This window comes from Bombina bombina, chromosome 4 (genome assembly GCF_027579735.1).
Source record: "Bombina bombina isolate aBomBom1 chromosome 4, aBomBom1.pri, whole genome shotgun sequence".
NCBI lineage: Eukaryota > Metazoa > Chordata > Amphibia > Anura > Bombinatoridae > Bombina > Bombina bombina.
The window spans coordinates 639,128,242-639,151,781 of NC_069502.1; the positions used below are offsets into that span (position 1 = coordinate 639,128,242).

The window sequence follows — 23,540 nt, forward strand, 5'->3', positions numbered from 1 at the left end:
GAACTTGCCTAATTTTAGGCACATTTTTAAATGAAGTCAAACAAGGAACCCCGAGGGGAACCTAAGGCGGGGTGCGCTGGGTGAATGTGAAATGTGAATTTATGCACAAACAATATGGCTCCCGTGAAATAGGGTAGAAAGTCAATACCAGTGTAAGACAAAAAGAAGTCGGCGGCAAAGCTCCTCTGGTCTTCGGCGTGAAGATTTCTGAAAATTAAGAGTGAGAAAGAGGGCGCCACATAGCGTGATACTGTTGATACAGATTCAGAAGGCAAGGAATTCAAAAAGGCTTACCGAACAGCTCGGCACCGTTCTGTGACCGGTGCTATCAGGCAGACTAACACTCTCAGTGGTTAGCACACTGGGTGGCCTCGGATGGAATGCAGGCGGGTGGGTCTCAGCGTTGAGAATTAGCACACTGGGTGGCCTCAGATGTAATGGAAACAGGTGGATTTCAGCGTTGCTTAATTAGAGCAAATCCGCGTCTCTGCAACACCTATACTGCAGCCTCCAATGGATTATAAACATAAGATACCTCTCCAAGTAAGGTAAATGATTGTGAGCGACAACTTCCGTGTGATAAAGTTAAAATCTTTAATCAAACCAGGTTTTTGCTACGCGTTTCTAGACCAATGGTCTTTTCCTCAGGCATAAAAACAAGGAATACATTTACAAATACAATGCAACCTTATATACAGGTGATTAAAAACGGAAGTTGTCATAGTATTAAAAAAGAGACCTATCATGGTCAAAATGACCCTGTGAATCTTATCAGCATTAATTAACAAATCAGCAAATTAATAGCCAGTGTCAGCACATGTTACGATATCTTTACAAAACGTTTCTAAATGGTTTCTAATATTTGTTACTGATTTTTGATATTACATATGAATGTGAAATGTTAATAAAAGGGAGTGTGAAAAAAGAATTTGTTACTGATTTTTGATATTACATATGAATGTGAAATGTTAATAAAAGGGAGTGTGAAAAAAGAATGTAGTTGTTTCACACAATTGTGTGTATATGCTAGTTGATATATATATAAACCATAACATATTGGATTTTAAAATTATTTCGTGTATAATATTATATGAAACTGTTGTGTGGAGCTTATAATGTAATTGAAAGATACAGTGTGCTAATTCTCAACGCTGAGACCCACCCGCCTGCATTCCATCCGAGGCCACCCAGTGTGCTAACCACTGAGAGTGTTAGTCTGCCTGATAGCACCGGTCACAGAACGGTGCCGAGCTGTTCGGTAAGCCTTTTTGAATTCCTTGCCTTCTGAATCTGTATCAACAGTATCACGCTATGTGGCGCCCTCTTTCTCACTCTTAATCTTACATTTTTAAATGATAAATAGGGGCATTATTTCTAATGAGAACTTTTAGAAGAAAATATAGGAGAATAGGAATGATATATTCAGCCATATGAGTATTTAGCTGCTGAATGAATGTCCCAGCATGGGATTCCTGGTTTTCCCTGTTTGTTCATCTGTTCCTTATGGCATTAATGTTCTAGATTTGCTCTGATTCAGACCTACAAGTTTGACCTATGAGGATTCCTGTTTTGCTTGGTTTCTGGTCTCCTCTTGCTACTGGGTGATGCCATTGCAAAGAAGAAAAAGAGGACATAAAGACTGAAGTTTTATACATAGTGCTGTGATCGTATTGGTTGTTTATTTTTCCTGCTTTGAAGTCACTCTATCTTTGCTGCTGTTGGGATTCAGTAAAGAATTGAAGGCAAAATACAAATTTAACAATAAATAAACTCAGCTGTGCGTAGAACATATCTAAGCTTGTTAGGAGTTAGCAATGAAGGGGTGAAATTAACTGAACTGTAAGTGACCTTGGTTTAGTTTGTCAGTAGTATTACAATGTTGCAGTACTATCCAGTATGACAAATTAAAGTGATAGTAAACAACTTTTTTTAAAATCAGATTCGGACTGTTAGTGATATTGTAGATGGAGTTAAATTCATCAGTTGTAATAAAGTTGGGCTGTAACGTACTTTTTAATATAGATACAAAATTCTAAATTCCCCACAATCCACTGCCCACATCAAAAGTACATTTTTTCAGCGATCTCCCCATATGGCACTTTTGTTGTAGCTAGAGAACAATTCGAACCGTTAGCTCACCGAAAAAGTGAGTTTTGAAGTGGGCGGCGGAGCTTGGGTTACTTGAATTTTATATCTATATTAAAAACTAAGTTTTAGCGCATTTTCTTTACAACTGATGAATGAAACTCTATCTAAAATATCACGAACATTCCGGATCTGATTTTAAAAGGGAAGAGTTTACCATCACTTTAAATAAATGTAAATTAATTTAGAAGTAATATATTAATCTGAAAAAGTGTACGCCATGGATTTATTTCCACATAAACAAAATGTATATTATAACAACATGTTCAACTCGTAGGGGTCCTTGATGAAAGTTGAAATACTGAAAATTATATAATATGTGTAGAGAAAAATCTGATTAGACTTGAAAACAAGTTTAACTCGATCAATTTTATTAATAACTATCAACCAACTAAACTATTAACAATAATGAAACAATACTGGCTATTTTCCTAAGCAAATATGAGAGTAGAGCCAAGAACAGAGAAAAAGGAATACCAAATGACCCTTTAAAGATTACAGCACAATGGTTTTATTCATTAGAAATTGGAAAATACAATTAAATACATGATAAATTTACTTTAACAAATACCATAAAGATAGTTTGTGCCTGTACTTTTCTTTACTGAAACATTGTATTATGAGTAATAATCACCACACAGGGCAACATCTATCATTATTGCAGGCAAAAAGGTTTAAGCAGTGAACCTATACGCCTGCAATTGCCACTTGCGATGCTGTATTGTATGGAGAAATTTAACATTGCACAAGAGACCCACTAATCTGGTGCAACCAATTGCGTTAGAGCAGGGCATGTCAATCACCCCAAGCGAGCTAGTGTCAGGGTGATGGATCTCCCCACCTCTGAGGGGATGGAGATGCAAAAGAAGCAGTTTCTGTTTCTTAAAGGACCACTAAATAGAATAGCAATGTCAAAGTTAGTTACATTTTCCTTCATAATGCATCATGTGACAGCCATCAGCCAATCACAAAATGCATATACTTATATCTTATGAATCTTGCACATGCTCAGTAAGAGCTGGTGCATCAAAAAGTGATCCTATTTAAAAAAACACATTTCAAATTGTGTGCACTCTATCTCAATTTTTAACTTGAATGACCCTTTAAATATGTGGCAACAGTCTCAGTCATGTGAGCCTGCTCTGCATAGCCTCAAATTCAGAATTTTAAATTACCCCCCAAAAGGTAACCTAAAGTTTACATCTTTACTTACCTGGTCGTATACAAACATCATGATAATCTAAACAGCAGTTGCCAAGCTCCACGCATGCACTATCACAACGACAACTACCAAATTTTCGTTCAAAGCATCGATTTTTGCAAGTAGTAACTGTAATTATAAATAAAAAAAGGTGATCTAAACGTAAAAGCTTGAAAAATAACTTCAAAGCAAAAGCAGTTCAGCAATGTCAGTTGAGAAAGAACAAAGCTTAAAAGGACCATTACATACAGTAGAATTGCATAATTAACAAGTTCAGAATACAAAAACACAATGCAATAACACTTACTATGAATTTCAAACAAATTTCAAAATATCATTCTATTTCCACATCCCATGTATCATGTGACAGCCATCAGCAAATCACAGACTCATATACAGATAGAAAACCTTTTATCCAAACTGCTTGGCACCGGAAAAGGTTTGGATTTTGGAATATTTGTATGTTTGAAATTGAACAGTTTGGAGAGGGGATAAAACTAAGGGGTAGATTTATCACAGGTCGAGCAGACATGATTCCCTGTAGCGAATCATGTTCGCTCGATTTTGCTAAATGCCGACAGCATACACTGTCTGCATTTAACATTGCACAAGCATTTCTTGTTAAATGCTTGTGCAATGATGCCGCCTGCTCATTGGCGGCCAATCGGATCCCGATCGGATTAAGATGATTACAGTCCGCCACCTAAAAGGTGACGGAGAAGTTAAGGAGCAACAGTCTTACGACCGCTGCTTCTTAACTCCCATTTCTGGCGGACCAGAAACGATGGGCGTAGAAAGCAGCATCCACTGCTTGTTAGAACAACAATATCATATAAAAGATAAATTTAATGTAGGCCATATCTACATGTCATAGTACAACTTATGCACGCAACCTAAAGGTGGTTCTATTAATACAAAAGTATTAAATATTAAATAAAACAGAAATATAGTATAGTACTGTAACCAGAAAGGTAATGATTGTTGTTTTAAATAAATATAGACTATTTCTTGCATTTTAGAGCACACAAAAATAAAATAATTCAAAGACACAGGCAGAGATTGTGACTTACAGGTGGAGAAGAATAGTGATTCTTGATTATTTTAAAAAAAATTTTTAAAAATATTAATAAAAAAAGTTAGGATTTTAGAATTCTGGATTTGAGGATTTGTACCTGTACTCCATGAACTCTTGCACATGTTCAGTAGGATTGTGTGCCTCTTAATGTGTGCATATAAAAAGACTGCACAATTCTATAATGGAAGTACATTGTAGTTTAGTAAAACTGCATGTTCTATCTGAGTCTTTAAAGCTTAAGGGACAGTGAAGTCAAAATTAAACTTTCAGAATTCAGACAGGGCATGACATTCCAGGGCAACTTCCCAAGTTACTTCTGTGATAAGAAAGAAAACTTAAAAACAGAAGTAAATTGTGAAGTTTAAAATTGCTCTGTCTAGACTATGAAAGTTTCATTTTGAATTTACCGTGCCTTTAATTTTGACTTTAGTGTCTCTAATACTTTGTTAGATGGTGAACCTGCAGTCTAATTTACATAATCCTCCTCTCGTATATACTTTTCTGATTACATTGAAATAAACCGATTGACTCCTGAAAATCAGAATACTCTTCAGGAAGAGACCAGTAAACATTATGGGCTAGATTGCAAGTGGAGCAGCCAAATTTGCCGGTTTGTGGGAGCACGATAATTAACCAGTCATTACAATGTTTAGTGCTCTGGAAAGTAACTAGAGAGCCAATCTCTGGTTAATTTTCTAAAAGTGCCCCAAATGCCCTCAAAATATAAAAACAATAAATCTACTAGGCAGTTTGGGGGCTTCAAAGTTGCTGGGAGTGGGGTGTTAGAAAACAAAACAGCACTGAAAAGTACCTTTACATTACAGCCTATAGGAACTGTGTGTTCCCAGTAATTATAAATGTATATGCTCTGATGTGTCTCTGCCAGTATCAGATTGAGGCTCCCATTGGAGCCTATGGAAGTGCGCTCTCAAGAGCTCAATTCTACCGTGCAATGCGAATGGGAGGTAACGTTCCCATTGCACCAAACTTCTGGTGAGCAATATTTAGCGCTCCACTTGTAATCTGGCCCATAATGTACGTTTGTGGAATGATTGCTCTTCTATCTAGGCATGAATGGAGAAGTGCACTATAATAATTAAAAGGGCAATTACCAGGACTATCATATTATTACATTTTGTAATAAGACAAGTTTATGGCCATAGCAATATCCCCAGTGGAAAACACAAGTAAAATTAATTTCTTCCAGGCTTTCAATGATATAGCCTGCAGGTTATAAATATTACTGGCTCAACTGTTCTTTTGGAAGAGGTCATACTAATTTAACAGCAACTTTTTACACTGAAAACCATCCTGTAAATGTGCCACCCTACAGAACAAGCATATATCCTTTAATGTCCCTTAAAGAGAAAAAAAACAAAGTTAAAGATAGACAAACACTACATATATTTTATAAGTTTAGTATTGAGGTTATCCTTCGATTCCTGCTAGTCATGGTTGTCACAATTTAAAAATATACCTTTTATTGCATTCCAGCACTCATGTGTTTGTACATAGGAAGCAACTCTCCTTCAGATACCTGCAGTGTAACTTAAGTTACACAATGGCGGCACCCATAAATAGTGGGAGGTGCTTAAAATCTGTTTAGTGTTTAATGTCAAAAAGGAACACTACAACTAAATTGTCTTTACTGCATTGAAATGACACTTTTTTTTTTTTATTAAATATTCTTTTATTGAGGATTATTAGAGAAATAACAAATACAAAGAACAAATGAAGTTTTGTCACATGGGTTACAATAAGACTGCAGTTGCATGAGTGATTAAAAACAAAAACAGCAGAAATACATTGACATATTTCACCTAACAACATCTTTTGCAAAAGCAATAACTAAGCAAGAAACTTCAATAAATATATAAATGAAATCCTCGTTTTTTAATATTTATATAGCTTTATGAAAGTAGCTATTATTAAGGACCAACTGGTCCACTTAAACTCTAATGGAGCTAGGTAGCTACAAGGATGACTCATATTAGTATTGATACCTTGAACATCTAGGTCTTCTGACCTCTCATAAATATGGAGGGAGGGGAGAAGAAGAAAAAAAAAAGAAAAAAAAAAGGGGGGAGGGGAGGGTTACAGGAAAGGGGAGAAGAGGATTACCTGAAAGTAAGGCCTTGGATCCATGCCAGGGATGCAAGAGTCCTATAAGACTCTGAGCCTAGTGAAGGACATTCCAATTGTGCCAAATCTCATGGTATAGATCTGATTTGTTTAGTGATCGAAAGGCATATTCTTCCAACAATAGCTTTCACCTTATTTAATGTCGGAGGGGAAGACTGCTTCTAGTCTCTAGCTATTGCTAGTTTTGTGGCAACAAGTATGTATGAAGTTAGAATTCTATCCGCCTCAATTAAATTTGAATATCCATGGTGCAGGAGACCCAAAGCTGGGCCAAAGCGCAGAGAGATCCCCAGTGCTCCCAACATCCGAAAAACATCCCTCCATAAGCCGCTAATTTTAGGACACTCCCACCAAATATGTAAGTGTGTCCCTAGGTTGCCACAGTTTCTCCAGCATAGAGGAGAGGTAGTTTGGTAATATTTGTGCAAAGTGACTGGTACCAGGTGCTATCTAGTAGTTACTTTATAATATAATTCCCACAAAGTCGCACAGTGTAGGTGTTTTTTGGTCCTGAGTAGCTCCCTAAGCCATGTATCTATCTCTATGTCCATGTCTAAGTCTCTTTCCCATGCTCTATATTGGCTATGCTTAGTGGGTTCCAACGGGGATATCAGTAGGCTATAGTGAAACGAAAGAGCACCTTTGAGAGATCTACCCATATACCACCTCTGTTCCCATTTAGTAGGTGTCCGGTCAAATTGTCCTGACAACCCCCACGATCTAAGAATGCTGGCTAATCTGAGAAATTCAAAGTGAATCGAGTTAAGTAGAGAAAACTTCTGTCTTGCTTCAACAAAAGTAATTAATGTGCCATTGTTATATAACGCCGAGATCGGAAGGTTAGCAGTATCCGACCAAGCTCCTATATGAGTCTGAGATAGCGAAACTAAAATACTGCGGATCCTGTATACAGGCGAGGGATGCAGAGAAATTGTTAGTGTGTGCTTTTTAAGATCCCAGTGCTTCAAGGAGTACAGAATAAGAGGGTGAATTATTTTCAAAGTCTGATAGGAATCCAAGGTAAGTCTGACAACAAGATAACTTTAGGTAGAAATGATTGCTCTATTTTCTGCCACCTATGTGAAATTTCTTAAAACTCCACCCCATAAGATGGGTTAACCGAGCAGCATCGTGATATAATAAAACACTGGGAAATGCTAATCCCCCTCTATGAATAGGCTGTTGGATTACCGAGGTGGCTATCCTTGATCTCCTCCCAGACCAAATGTAGGTGGTAATAAGACTTTGATACTTATTAAGTATAGGTCTAGGAATAGACAAGGGCACGCATCAAAAAACAGAATTTATGTTTACCTGATAAATTACTTTCTCCAACGATGTGTCCGGTCCACGGCGTCATCCTTACTTGTGGGATATTCTCTTCCCCAACAAGAAATGGCAAAGAGCCCAGCAAAGCTGGTCACATGATCCCTCCTAGGCTCCGCCTTCCCCAGTCATTCGACCCACGTAAAGGAGGAATATTTGCATAGGAGAAATCATATGATACCGTGGTGACTGTAGTTAGAGAAAATAAATCATCAGACCTGATTAAAAAACCAGGGCGGGCCGTGGACCGGACACACCGTTGGAGAAAGTAATTTATCAGGTAAACATAAATTCTGTTTTCTCCAACATAGGTGTGTCCGGTCCACGGCGTCATCCTTACTTGTGGGAACCAATACCAAAGCTTTAGGACACGGATGATGGGAGGGAGCAAATCAGGTCACCTAGATGGAAGGCACCACGGCTTGCAAAACCTTTCTCCCAAAAATAGCCTCAGAAGAAGCAAAAGAATCAAATTTGTAAAATTTGGTAAAAGTGTGCAGTGAAGACCAAGTCGCTGCCTTACATATCTGATCAACAGAAGCCTCGTTCTTGAAGGCCCATGTGGAAGCCACGGCCCTAGTGGAATGAGCTGTGATTCTTTCAGGAGGCTGCCGTCCGGCAGTCTCATAAGCCAATCTGATGATGCTTTTAAGCCAAAAAGAGAGAGAGGTAGAAGTTGCTTTTTGACCTCTCCTTTTACCAGAATAAACAACAAACAAGGAAGATGTTTGTCTGAAATCCTTTGTAGCCTCTAAATAGAATTTTAGAGCACGAACTACATCCAAATTGTGCAACAAACGTTCCTTCTTTGAAACTGGATTCAGACACAAAGAAGGCACGACTATCTCCTGGTTAATATTTTTGTTAGAAACAACTTTCGGAAGAAAACCAGGTTTAGTACGCAAAACCACCTTATCTGCATGGAACACCAAATAAGGAGGAGAACACTGCAGAGCAGATAACTCTGAAACTCTTCTAGCAGAAGAAATTGCAACCAAAAACAAAACTTTCCAAGATAATAACTTGATATCAACGGAATGTAGGGGTTCAAACGGAACCCCCTGAAGAACTGAAAGAACTAAATTGAGACTCCAAGGAGGAGTCAAAGGTTTGTAAACAGGCTTGATTCTAACCAGAGCCTGAACAAAAGCTTGAACATCTGGCACAGCCGCCAGCTTTTTGTGAAGTAAAACAGATAAAGCAGAAATCTGTCCCTTCAAAGAACTTGCAGATAATCCTTTCTCCAAACCTTCTTGAAGAAAGGATAGAATCTTAGGAATTTTTATCTTGTTCCATGGGAATCCTTTAGATTCACACCAACAGATATATTTTTTCCATATTTTATGGTAGATTTTTCTAGTTACAGGCTTTCTAGCCTGAACAAGAGTATCAATGACAGAATCTGAGAACCCTCGCTTTGATAAAATCAAGCGTTCAATCTCCAAGCAGTCAGTTGGAGTGAGGCCAGATTCGGATGTTCGAACGGACCTTGAACAAGAAGGTCCTGTCTCAAAGGTAGCTTCCATGGTGGAGCCGATGACATATTCACCAGATCTGCATACCAAGTCCTGCGTGGCCACGCAGGAGCTATCAAGATCACCGATACCCTCTCCTGTTTGATCCTGGCTACCAGCCTGGGAATGAGAGGAAACGGTGGGAACACATAAGCTAGGTTGAAGCTCCAAGGTGCTACTAGTGCATCCACTAGAGTCGCCTTGGGATCCCTGGATCTGGACCCGTAGCAAGGAACCTTGAAGTTCTGACGAGACGCCATCAGATCCATGTCTGGAATGCCCCACAATTGAATTATTTGGGCAAAGATTTCCGGATGGAGTTCCCACTCCCCCGGATGAAATGTCTGACGACTCAGAAAATCCGCTTCCCAATTTTCCACTCCTGGGATGTGGATTGCAGACAAGTGGCAGGAGTGAGTCTCCGCCCATTGAATTATTTTGGTCACTTCTTCCATCGCCAGGGAACTCCTTGTTCCCCCCTGATGGTTGATATATGCAACAGTCGTCATGTTGTCTGATTGAAACCGTATGAATTTGGCCTTTGCTAGCTGAGGCCAAGCCTTGAGAGCATTGAATATCGCTCTCAGTTCCAGAATATTTATCGGGAGAAGAGATTCTTCCCGAGACCAAAGACCCTGAGCTTTCAGGGGTTCCCAGACCGCGCCCCAGCCCACCAGACTGGCGTCGGTCGTGACAATGACCCACTCTGGTCTGCGGAAGCTCATCCCTTGTGACAGGTTGTCCAGGGTCAGCCACCAACGGAGTGAATCTCTGGTCCTCTGATCTACTTGTATCATCGGAGACAAGTCTGTATAATCCCCATTCCACTGACTGAGCATGCACAGTTGTAATGGTCTTAGATGAATTCGCGCAAAAGGAACTATGTCCATTGCCGCGACCATCAAACCTATTACTTCCATGCACTGCGCTATGGAAGGAAGAAGAACAGAATGAAGTACTTGACAAGAGCTTAGAAGTTTTGATTTTCTGGCCTCTGTCAGAAAAATCCTCATTTCTAAGGAGTCTATTATTGTTCCCAAGAAGGGAACTCTTGTTGACGGAGATAGAGAACTTTTTTCTACGTTCACTTTCCACCCGTGAGATCTGAGAAAGGCCAGGACAATGTCCGTATGAGCCTTTGCTTGAGGTAGAGACGACGCTTGAATCAGTATGTCGTCCAAGTAAGGTACTACTGCAATGCCCCTTGGTCTTAGCACCGCTAGAAGGGACCCTAGTACCTTTGTGAAAATTCTTGGAGCAGTGGCTAATCCGAATGGAAGTGCCACAAACTGGTAATGCTTGTCCAGAAAGGCGAATCTTAGGAACCGATGATGTTCCTTGTGGATAGGAATATGTAGATACGCATCCTTTAAATCCACCGTGGTCATGAATTGACCTTCCTGGATGGTAGGAAGAATTGTCCGAATGGTTTCCATTTTGAACGATGGAACCTTGAGAAATTTGTTTAGGATCTTGAGATCTAAGATTGGTCTGAATGTTCCCTCTTTTTTGGGAACTATGAACAGATTGGAGTAGAATCCCATCCCTTGTTCTCCTAATGGAACAGGATGAATCACTCCCATTTTTAACAGGTCTTCTACACAATGTAAGAATGCCTGTCTTTTTATGTGGTCTGAAGACAATTGAGACCTGTGGAACCTTCCCCTTGGGGGTAGCTCCTTGAATTCCAGAAGATAACCTTGGGAGACTATTTCTAGCGCCCAAGGATCCAGAACATCTCTTGCCCAAGCCTGAGCGAAGAGAGAAAGTCTGCCCCCCACCAGATCCGGTCCCGGATCGGGGGCCAACATCTCATGCTGTCTTGGTAGCAGTGGCAGGTTTCTTGGCCTGCTTACCTTTGTTCCAGCCTTGCATTGGCCTCCAGGCTGGCTTGGTTTGAGAAGTATTACCCTCTTGCTTAGAGGATGTAGAACTTGAGGCTGGTCCGTTTCTGCGAAAGGGACGAAAATTTGGTTTATTTTAGCCTTAAAAGACCTATCCTGAGGAAGGGCGTGGCCCTTACCCCCAGTGATATCTGAAATAATCTCTTTCAAGTCAGGGCCAAACAGCGTTTTCCCCTTGAAAGGTATGTTAAGTAATTTGTTCTTGGAGGACGCATCCGCTGACCAAGACTTTAGCCAAAGCGCTCTGCGCGCCACAATAGCAAACCCTGAATTTTTCGCCGCTAATCTAGCTAATTGCAAAGTGGCGTCTAAGGTAAAAGAGTTAGCCAACTTAAGTGCTTGAACTCTGCCCATAACCTCCTCATAAGAGGATGCTTGATTGAGCGACTTTTCTAGTTCCTCGAACCAGAAACACGCTGCTGTAGTGACAGGAACAATGCATGAAATTGGTTGTAGAAGGTAACCTTGCTGAACAAACATCTTTTTAAGCAAACCCTCTAATTTTTTGTCCATAGGATCTTTAAAAGCACAACTATCTTCTATAGGGATAGTGGTGCGTTTGTTTAGAGTAGAAACCGCCCCCTCGACCTTGGGGACTGTCTGCCATAAGTCCTTCCTGGGGTCGACCATAGGAAATAATTTCTTAAATATAGGGGGAGGGACAAAAGGTATGCCGGGCCTTTCCCATTCTTTATTTACAATGTCCGCCACCCGCTTGGGTATAGGAAAAGCTTCGGGGGGCACCGGGACCTCTAGGAACCTGTCCATTTTACATAATTTCTCTGGAATGACCAAATTGTCACAGTCATCCAGAGTAGATAACACCTCCTTAAGCAGAGCGCGGAGATGTTCCAATTTAAATTTAAATGTAATAACATCAGGTTCAGCTTGTTGAGAAATTTTTCCTGAATCTGAAATTTCTCCCTCAGACAAAACCTCCCTAGCCCCTTCAGACTGGTGTAAGGGCATGTCAGAACCATTATCATCAGCGTCCTCATGCTCTTCAGTATCTAAAACAGAGCAGTCGCGCTTTCGCTGATAAGTGGGCATTTTGGCTAAAATGTTTTTAATAGAATTATCCATTACAGCCGTTAATTGTTGCATAGTAAGGAGGATTGGCGCACTAGATGTACTAGGGGCCTCCTGAGTGGGCAAGACTGGTGTAGACATAGAAGGGGATGATGCAGTATCATGCTTACTCCCCTCACTTAAGGAATCGTTTTGGGCAACATTATTATCAGTGGTATCATTGTCCCTACTTTGTTTGTCACATTTATCACATATATTTAAATGGATAGGAACCTTGGCTTCCGAACATACAGAACATCGTCTATCTGATAGTTCAGACATGTTAATAGGCATAAACTTGGTAACAAAGCACAAAAAACGTTTTAAAATAAAACTGTTACTGTCTCTTTAAATTTTAAACTGAACACACTTTTTTACTGAATATACGCAAAAGTATGAAGGAAATGTTCAAAATTCACCAAAATTTCACCACAGTGTCATAAAGCCTTAAAAGTATTGCACACCAAATTTGAAAGCATTAACTCTTAAAATAACGGAACCGGAGCCGTTTTTACATTTAACCCCTATACAGTCCCTGGTATCTGCTTTGCTGAGACCCAACCAAGCCCAGAGGGGAATACGATACCAAATGACGCCTTCAATAAGCTTTTTCAGTGGATCTGAGCACCTCACACATGCATCTGCATGCCTTGCTTCTCAAAAACAACTGCGCATTAGTGGCGCGAAAATGAGGCTCTGCCTATGACTAGAAAAGGCCCCCAGTGAAAAAGGTGTCCAATACAGTGCCTGTCCGTTTTTTTAACAATTTGCCAAGATTAAAATAACTCTCCTAAGTTATAAACCATTAAACATGCTTATATAGTAATCGTTTTGGCCCAGAAAAATGTCTACCAGTCTTTAAAGCCCTTGTGAAGCCCTTGTATTCTTATATTGGAAATTAAGAAAATGGCTTACCGGATCCCATAGGGAAAATGACAGCTTCCAGCATTACCAAGTCTTGTTAGAAATGTGTCATACCTCAAGCAGCCAAAGTCTGCTCACTGTTTCCCCCAACTGAAGTTTTAATTCCTCTCAACAGTCCTGTGTGGAAACAGCCATCGATTTTAGTAACGGTTGCTAAAATCATTTTCCTCTTACAAACAGAAATCTTCATCTCTTTTCTGTTTCAGAGTAAATAGTACATACCAGCACTATTTTAAAATAACAAACTCTTGATTGAAGAATAAAAACTACATTTAAACACCAAAAAACTCTGAGCCATCTCCGTGGAGATGTTGCCTGTGCAACGGCAAAGAGAATGACTGGGGAAGGCGGAGCCTAGGAGGGATCATGTGACCAGCTTTGCTGGGCTCTTTGCCATTTCCTGTTGGGGAAGAGAATATCCCACAAGTAAGGATGACGCCGTGGACCGGACACACCTATGTTGGAGAAAAGGTATGTGAGCTTCGGAAGGAAGGACATTTTGATTGCCGCTACCCTGCCAGTCCAGGAGAATTCCTTAAACTCCCAACTCTTCAAGAGTCTGTTAAATTCAGGTAAACGTTCAGAAAAGTTTTTGGTAATGATTACGTCAAGATTTGGGCTTAAGTGAATGCCCAAATGTTTGATAGAAGTGGATGACCACTGAAAATGATACAGCTTCTGTAGGTGCGCTAATTCTGAAACTGGGATATTAATGAGCAGAACTTCAGTTTTAGTGTAATTTAGCTTGTAGGAACTACATTATGCAAACTGCTCAATATGCAATACCGCTGACATCGAGTTTATGGGCGAAGTGAGCAATAGCGTGATGTCATCCGCAAAAAGCGCTATTTTGTGTATGGAGGCATTGAACTCCATACCTGAAATATCATCATTTATTCTGATAGACTGAGCAAGGGGTTCTATAGATAAAGCGATTAAGCGAATAGTAGTGGAGAAAGGGGGCAGCCCTGTCTAGTGCCATTTAGTATATCAAAAGAAACTGTCTTGAAACCAGGTCCACTTACCGTGGCTGAGGGATTTGAGTATAGGGCTTGAGTGGCTTTGATAAATTGATGAGGAATGCTGAACACCCTTAAGACTTCCCACAAATAATCGCACCTGACCCTGTCAAAGCCTTTTCCGCATCTTTCCTTTTCTCGGCTTCAAACAAAATAGAGATGAGTCTGCGCGTGTTGTCGGAGTCCTCTCTACTTGGTATGAATCCGACTTGGTCGGCATGTATAATCTTACTTAGGACTATCGAGAGTCGATTGGCTAGTATTTTAGAGTATAATTTAATGTCTGTGTTAATTAATGAGATAGGCCTGTAATTTTGGCACAATTGAGGGTCCTTTCCTGGTTTCAGGATGGTTATTATTTCTGCATCTAGAAATTCCCTAAGACACGTACCAGTGGACATAAATGTATTAAAGGTTTTAAGGAGAATGGGGTATATGAGCTCACCGAAAGTTTTATAAAACTGCCCTGTGTATCCATCCGGACCTGGAGCTTTATCTCTTTTTAATTGCAGAATCGCCTTTTTCAATTCTTCCAAAGTGATAGGGAAACCTAGTGAGCTAACAGACTCCTCTTCCAGTACAGGAAGCTTAAGACCACCTAAAAACCTTTGTATCTCTTCAATAGAGAGAGTGTTGGTAAGGGACTCTTTATTTAAACTATAAAGACTGGTATAATATGATCTAAATGATATGCCTATATCTTTAGGAGAGATGGCTATTTTGCTATTATAACGAATCGAGGGGATGGTATGTTGGGCCTGTCTAAGTCTGAGCTTAGATGCTAAGAGAGTATTAGCTTTATTACTATAATAGTAGAATTTTTGTTTGAATTTACTGAGGGTCTTTTGTACCTTCATTAATTCCAGGTTATTAAGTTCTGCTTATATGGCCTCCAGGTTTTTCGCGCCCCAGAGTGTTGGGTTCTGTTTTAGTGTGTTAAGCTGTGATCTATAAGAGCAGGTTAATTCAGCCAATGATCTGCCTGTATATTTCTTAGAGAGAGCTGCCTTTTTAATCAACGAGCCTCTGATATAAGCTTTCAGTGAAGCCCACACGTATTGGACTTCAGTCTGGCCATTATTGTTGAGCTGTAAAAACTCAAGTAATTTTTTTTTTATTTCTTGGAGGGTTGTGGGATTCGAAACTAACCCGTCAGCATATGGGGAGAAGAAAAGGTAACCACTACAGGGTCATGATCAGACCAAGGGATCACCGCTATCTTCGAGCTGTGAATCTCCCAGCTTCAACAAATATATAGTCAATTCTAGAGAACATTTTGTGCGGGTTTGAGTAGAACGTATAATCCTTCTCTGTAATATGCAAAGCCTGCCAAACGTCATAAAGACCATACTGAATCATTAGCGATCTGAAAGCTGTAGCTAAGGAGCTGACTGAACGATCCGAACAAAGTGAATTAAGACCTTTTCTGTCTACTAGTGGATCCCATAATAGGTTAAAATCTCCCCCTAAGATTAAGGTACCCTGTTTAACCCCAGAAATGAGATTGAGTGTACTTTTTAAAAAGGGAATCTGCCTAGTGTTTGGGGCATATATGTTAGCTAGTGTGTAAGTGCGATCATTTAGTTTACAAATGACTATAACATATCTGGCACCTGGGTCAGTTTCTGTGTGCAAAACTTCTACCTTTAATTCGTCCTTGATTAGGATGGCAACCCCTTTAGACTTGGAAGAGTGAGAGGCTTCAAATTTGGTGGAGAAACACTTAAACGAATACGGGACGCCAGAGATCCCGGACCAGTGTGTCTCCTGCAAAAAAACAACATTAGCTTTGGAACGTCTGAGATTATTACTAAGGAGGCTTCTTTTGGTAGGAGAGTTGAGGTCCTGAACATTGTGAGTGATCACTTGTAAATACATCTTCAAAAGGGGAGGAGGGAGGAAGAAGAGAAAAAAAAAAAGGGGGGGGAGAAGGGGGAAGGAAATAGGGAGTAGCTATATGGTCACCAAAGAGCAAAGATGTCCAATTACGGTATCAACATGAATAATAAAGTCTTGGGTTAAATAACCAAGAACTATAAGCAATCAGAGGGTCTTGGTACTAAGAATGCACAGAATAAAAGAGGGGATTAAGGGGTAATTTTCAGCGGATAAGCATTGCTAGATACAAATTTTTATTGTATGTATGTAAATTGATAAAGTGTTTTAGGTAGTAGTAATAGTTGTAAAGGTCATCAGCAACGGGTGGGGGGGGGGGGGGCGGAGGACCAAAAGAAACAGAGATATTATATGCAAGATATAGTGTATAGGAGGGACGGGTGAGGAAATATGTTAGTAGGGCAGAAGGAAAACAAAAGAGAGTAGAGAAAATCAAGTGGACTGGAAACAATCAAACACAGTCCAAATAATTAAGTATAACTTGTGCGAAAAACCAATAGGAGACAGGGTAGTCCCCAATTCCGAAATGGTTAACGTTTGGAGAGTCATGAAGAAGCTGCTTTAAAACCCTAAAACACAGCTCTTGCTTGATCAACAATATAAATTCTCTTACCAAGTATGGGTGTGTAGGTTTCTCTTGGGAAAATCACCTATCAGGCCACCTAGTTTGGTTAGTTTAGTAAAAGGCTTTACTAAAGATATTACAAATATCTAAGATACATCAATGATGTCTAGCTTAAGGCTGTCGACATCTATATCCCTTCTACCAAACAAATAGCTAGGAGGTTATGTGATTTATATGGACGAGTCATTAAAGGGAGAACAGCGAATACATAAATATTCGAGAAATTACCCGTGACGTATGACAAAAAGGTATTAACACAGCTAGTGTTGGTGCAGTAGCACTGTAATAGAGGCATGAGATTTAAACTGAGAGGCTGGTAGGCCATCCACAGAAGATTTTACCTGTGGGTCTGCTGCGTATTAGCAGCAGAATAAGGGGATAGGTGTGGGTACTGAAGTGCCTAGTTAGTGATGTTACGTAGATGGTGAAGTATGTGAGTATATCTAGGATGCCTCAACTTTATTAGTAAAATGTAATGTCTAGGAGCCCACCTAGAGGGCTGTAGGTAGGTAAAGAGAATCTTAAGATTATAGGCCAACATATATTCACTTTGGTAAATGACTCTAATTAAAGAGGAGCAATGAGTAAGCAACATAATCTTTTTTAGTAGGCCTATTCAGAGAAGGTAATCAGAGTATTAATGATTTCAGACCTGTCTGAGGCCTATATATACAGCACAAACCATGGTAAACATTTTCAAAAAGGTTAACAGTTTGATAGTATATATGTATATAAAGGAATCGCTTTAACACACTGTGGCAACATAACTCTTGGTTGGCCCATGTCATAAATTACCTTATCAAGTATTAGTGTTTGGACTTCCCTAGATAAAGTAATCCATCAGTCCCACTATTTGGGTTAATTTTGTGAGGGGGAGTACTAAGAAAAATGGAATGTCTAGATACATCCCTGGTAGGCTATATATGAGGAGAGAAAGTCTTAGCACCAGAGGGAAAAATACATTTACTGTAGATAGTGGCTATAGCTCAAAAAGAGCAGTGTGCAAGCAGTACAACCTGTAGTGGACAAATTAAGAGAAAATGATAAGACTATTAGATATTTCAGATCTGACCAGCGATTCTATAGCTCAGAGTAAAACACAGAATTCTGCCATGTGTCAAGGTTAGAATACATCACTAAATGAGATAGTAAGAAGTATACATATATCAAGAGTACCACAACTACATTGGTACAATATAATGATTAGGAAAGTATCCAGCGCTCTATATTTGAATAAAATTAAGCTAAGTAAACACATATTTACCAAAGGTTTCAGCTGTAGCCCTATAAGGGGGTAAAAGAGCATGTGACACAACCCTTAGCAAATATTGTTAGAGAAATTAAACACATTTAGAAACATTTTGAACAGGATCAGACGTCCAAAGGTTCAGTATACAACATGCAGGAAGAGGAGTCAAACAAATACTTAAAAAACAAGAAAAAATATAGGTCTCGGCCAGAGAGTAAGACTGCAGGCATTCACCTTGCTCACCCAAAAACATACTTTGCTCCAGAACTGCAAAACTTTAGGGCAGCTCCAGAAACAATGCATTTCATCTGCATCCGTAGCATTACATTTAGGGCAATTGACTTCTTTTTTATACCCATTTTGTCATTTTGGCTGGTGTATTATATAATAGATTTGTTAACTTAAAATGAGATTCCCTCCAGTCTATAGAGACTAGAGTTTGATCAATTAGCTTTGAAGAATATGTTCTCTAGTAAGATTTGGGAAAGTTTTATTCCATTTCCTCCCTAAATTATCAATATGTAATAGCCCGTGGTGCTTAATAAGCATATTATAAGGAATTGAGATGGAGACTTTCCCAGCATGATATAGTCTGATCACATCATCTAAATCCCCCAGTGAGGGTTTAGTTCCATTCTCCGCTCATAGAGTCCCGATCCAATGTTGTGCCTGGAGATAAGCATAAAAAGAGGTTTTTGCTAAATTAAAGTTAGATCTTAACTCTACAAATGTTGTAATCGTTAAGGACTCATTTTACATTTTTAAGGCCGTTCTTGGCCCATGTAGAAAAGACTTTATATATGAGCCCCAATGAACCTTATTCGAATACCAGGCTCATAAATACAGTAATCCTAGTTGGACGCAATGTCATTCTTAGGAATTGGAAATCTACCCAGGAACCTAAATTCAAGGAGTTTCTAAACAAAATTCATAACCAGATAATCTTGGAACAATTTAACCTGAGAGACCCTAATGATAAGCCAATACAAAGATTTTTTCTTAAATGGGAAAAAGTAATATTAACCCTACCTTTGGAAGCCCAATTGCAGTTAATTGCCCCACTTAGGAAATCTAGTTGGTTTATTCAGCAATGGGAACTCGGTCTACTCTCATCCAATTGGCAAGTATAATTTTATGGAGGGGATCTCTTCTGTTCCTTTTTTTTTTTCTTTTTTTTTTTTTTTCTCTCTCCTCTTTCTCCCTCCCCCCTATCCTAGGAACTGGCTGGCCGATCGCTATAGGAAGTTCTAGGGAGTTAGTCAGGTCTCTTATATTATTGCTGAGATAAGGTTGTTAACTCCTTCCTTCTCTTCTGTTTGCCCCTTGTTTGGTAGTTTTCTTTCTCTTTTTCGCATAATGGTATATACCTATCAAGTTTAATAGGTGTCAATTTACTGTGTTCATGAAGAAATGTATTTTTCCCCTATTATGTAACTAAAGTGATAATAACTTACCTCCTTTTTATCTTCCTGTACCCCGGAATGATATTGCAATAAAAACAAAAATGTATTTATTTATTTATTAAAATATTGCAAAAAAAAAAAAAAGGATATAATGGCATATCTTCTGCTGGTGTAGGAGTAAAATATCTAGCAGACTATAGGTGAATAAAATTAACCATAACATTGTAAGTAAACACACATATTTACCAAAGGTTTCAGCTGTAGCCCTATAGGGGAGTAAAAAAGCATGTAACACAACTTTTTAGTAAATATTGTTAGAGATATTAAACAAATTTAGAAACATTTGAAACAGGATCAGACGTCCAAAAGTGCAGTGTACAACCTGTAGAAAAAAAAAGAGTCAAACAAATACTTAAAAAAAAAAAAAAAAAAAAAAGGATATAGTGGCATATCTTCTGCAGGTGTAGGGAGCGAGACTTCAGTTCAATTTGTGGGCAAGAAGACCCTGAAAGATTACTAGACAAAGGGCTGTATTCAGGGTTCCTGCAAAGACAAATTTCGTCTCTTGGGTGGTGGAGGAGAGCGTCTAGGTTTAGGGTCCCATTCTAGAGCTGCCGCTCGAAGGAGCGGAGACTGTGCTTGAAGAGGAGAGCCTTGAACGGGATCTTCCTGAAGAGCATAAGGGGGGTCTGGTCGGCGGGAGGAAGGAGGAGGAGTGTCTCTCAAGAGGTTTAACTTGCTCAAAACCTCCATTCCTTGTTTAATGTTAATTAAAGTGTATGAGGAACAATTGTGTTGGAAAAACAGCTTGACAGGAAAGCCCCATCTGTACCTTATGGAGTGCTTGCGTAGGCATTGTGTGGCAGGGAAGAAAGACCTCCTTTTGGATAAGGTATGTGAACATAGGTCTGGGAAGAACTGTATCTCCTTATATACTTCTGGTAGATTTTTATTGAGGTATGCTGCTCTCAGAATTTTTTCCTTTAAAGTAAAGTAGTGAAGTCGCACTATGACATCTCTTGGTTGTGATTGATTGGAGTTTCTAACTCTGAGTGCTCTATGAGCACTGTCAATCCTCGAATCCGGATCTTGTGGGGTGTCAAGCAGCGCCACGAATAGCTCAGCAAGATACTGAAGAAGGTCATTTGCAGTGACGCTCTCGGGGATGCCCCGAATACGAATGTTATTGCGCCTTGACCTATCATCCAGGTCTGCCAATTTCCCCTCTAGGTCTGAAATCATCTCAGCTAGTGATTGGGTGTAAGAGATAAGGTTAGAGTGGTCGGTCGCAAGATCCTCATGTTTCCGTTGAAGGATGTCTGATCTCTCTCCCAAGGATGCAATGTCTCTCTTAAGCTCTGAAACGGAAGATTTGAGTTCCAGCTTCAGGGAGGTATGATGAGAGTCAATTCTAGCCGACAGAGAGTTGATGAGCTCTTTAAGGGAGGCATTCTCAGAGCTATCTGAAGAACGTTTACATACAGTATGAGCTACAATATCCTCTTCATGCCTAGACGGGGAGTCTCTTGAGTCCTCATCAGACAGGTCCCTCTCAGAGATGAATTTACTGTGGAAATGATCTGCTACAGTCCTTTTTGGGGCATCTGCTTGCTTGTTTTTTTTCCTATTGGAATGAGACATAACTGCAGGTTTCTTATCAAAGCCCTTGGTAAAAATAAAGTGAGGATAGAAAAGAGCCTCTACCGGGAGTGTAGAATTATTAGGCAAATGAGTATTTTGACCACATCATCCTCTTTATGCATGTTGTCTTACTCCAAGCTGTATAGGCTCGAAAGCCTACTACCAATTAAGCATATTAGGTGATGTGCATCTCTGTAATGAGAAGGGGTGTGGTTTAATGACATCAACACCCTATATCAGGTGTGCATAATTATTAGGCAACTTCCTTTCCTTTGGCAAAATGGGTCAAAAGAAGGACTTGACAGGCTCAGAAAAGTCAAAAATAGTGAGATATCTTGCAGAGGGATGCAGCACTCTTAAAATTGCAAAGCTTCTGAAGCGTGATCATCGAACAATCAAGCGTTTCATTCAAAATAGTCAACAGGGTCGCAAGAAGCGTGTGGAAAAACCAAGGCGCAAAATAACTGCCCATGAACTGAGAAAAGTCAAGCGTGCAGCTGCCAAGATGCCACTTGCCACCAGTTTGGCCATATTTCAGAGCTGCAACATCACTGGAGTGCCCAAAAGCACAAGGTGTGCAATACTCAGAGACATGGCCAAGGTAAGAAAGGCTGAAAGACGACCACCACTGAACAAGACACACAAGCTGAAACGTCAAGACTGGGCCAAGAAATATCTCAATACTGATTTTTCTAAGGTTTTATGGACTGATGAAATGAGAGTGAGTCTTGATGGGCCAGATGGATGGGCCCGTGGCTGGATTGGTAAAGGGCAGAGAGCTCCAGTCCGACTCAGACGCCAGCAAGGTGGAGGTGGAGTACTGGTTTGGGCTGGTATCATCAAAGATGAGCTTGTGGGGCCTTTTCGGGTTGAGGATGGAGTCAAGCTCAACTCCCAGTCCTACTGCCAGTTTCTGGAAGACACCTTCTTCAAGCAGTGGTACAGGAAGAAGTCTGCATTCTTCAAGAAAAACATGATTTTCATGCAGGACAATGCTACATCACACGCGTCCAAGTACTCCACAGCGTGGCTGGCAAGAAAGGGTATAAAAGAAGAAAATCTTATGACATGGCCTCCTTGTTCACCTGATCTGAACCCCATTGAGAACCTGTGGTCCATCATCAAATGTGAGATTTACAAGGAGGGAAAACAGTACACCTCTCTGAACAGTGTCTGGGAGGCTGTGGTTGCTGCTGCACGCATTGTTGATGGTGAACAGATCAAAACACTGACAGAATCCATGGATGGCAGGCTTTTGAGTGTCCTTGCAAAGAAAGGTGGCTATATTGGTCACTGATTTGTTTTTGTTTTGTCTTTGAATGTCAGAAATGTATATTTGTGAATGTTGAGATGTTATATTGGTTTCACTGGTAAACATAAATAATTGAAATGGGTATATATTTGGTTTTTTTTTTAAGTTGCCTAATAATTATGCACAGTAATAGTCACCTGCACACACAGATATCCCCCTAAAGTAGCTATAACTAAAAACAAACTAAAAACTACTTCCAAAACTATTCAGCTTTGATATTAATGAGTTTTTTTGGGTTCATTGAGAACATGGTTGTTGTTCAATAATAAAATTAATCCTCAAAAATACAACTTGCCTAATAATTCTGCACTCCCTGTATATTATGTTTGAATTGGGGTGTTAGCCTGCCTCCATGCAGGCACTTTAGCACAGCATCATGGTGTTAAGGTTTAGGTTGTGAAGCGTGTACTGTTTTACTTGCATAAAATGATTAGGCACCTATGTCATATAGTTAAAGGACATCTCAGGTGGATATACAAGTACACAGCTCTGAATAGTGCACAGCAAGTTAAGTAAGGCTCGCAAGGTAGAGACCAGTGATATATGATATAATGACAAAAAAGTCCTTAGGAGCAGCTACTTATCAGGGGTGTGCTTTGGAGTATGCTTTGGAGTTCTCCTATTTATGTACCAAAAATCTCTAGCTGTCTCTATATATGCTTGGGTAGTATGCCCAAAGTGTAACCCTTCAGGCTCTCTTTGTGAAACTGCAGTGATGTTGCTGGCTAGCAGCAGGTGACAGTTCCAATTGTTACCCCGAAGGACACAAGGGTGAGGGCAACTTGATGTAGGGCCTTAACCACTGCCCTGATGGGTAAAGGAGTAAGTCCAGAGGAGGGCTAGTCTTAGACTTGTCAGGTGTCTTGATTATAGGTAAGAGAGGCCCTACTGAGATTTTCAGTGGAGTATAAGTTGGTTCTGCACTAGGGAAAAATTATCCAGGATGTAGTATAGGAGCCTGTTGCTGCAGCACTATTAGGAGTAGGGAAGATCTGCCTTATAAAGTGTGCCCTCCCCTGTGACAGGGGTGCCACTAGTCACACAGTCCGGGCAGTATCTTTCAGCTTGAGAAGCTGCTGGTATGGTTGTGGGGAAC

At 39.9% G+C, this 23,540-nt stretch overlaps 1 protein-coding gene across 1 annotated transcript in view; it reads right to left on the minus strand.

The window, feature by feature from the left end:
• ENPP1 (ectonucleotide pyrophosphatase/phosphodiesterase 1) overlaps positions 1–23,540 on the minus strand; it is a 309,412-nt gene that overhangs the window by 182,682 nt on the left and 103,190 nt on the right. The window contains 1 exon segment of the mRNA XM_053710676.1: positions 3,359–3,475. Coding sequence (XP_053566651.1) covers positions 3,359–3,475 — 117 coding nt within the window.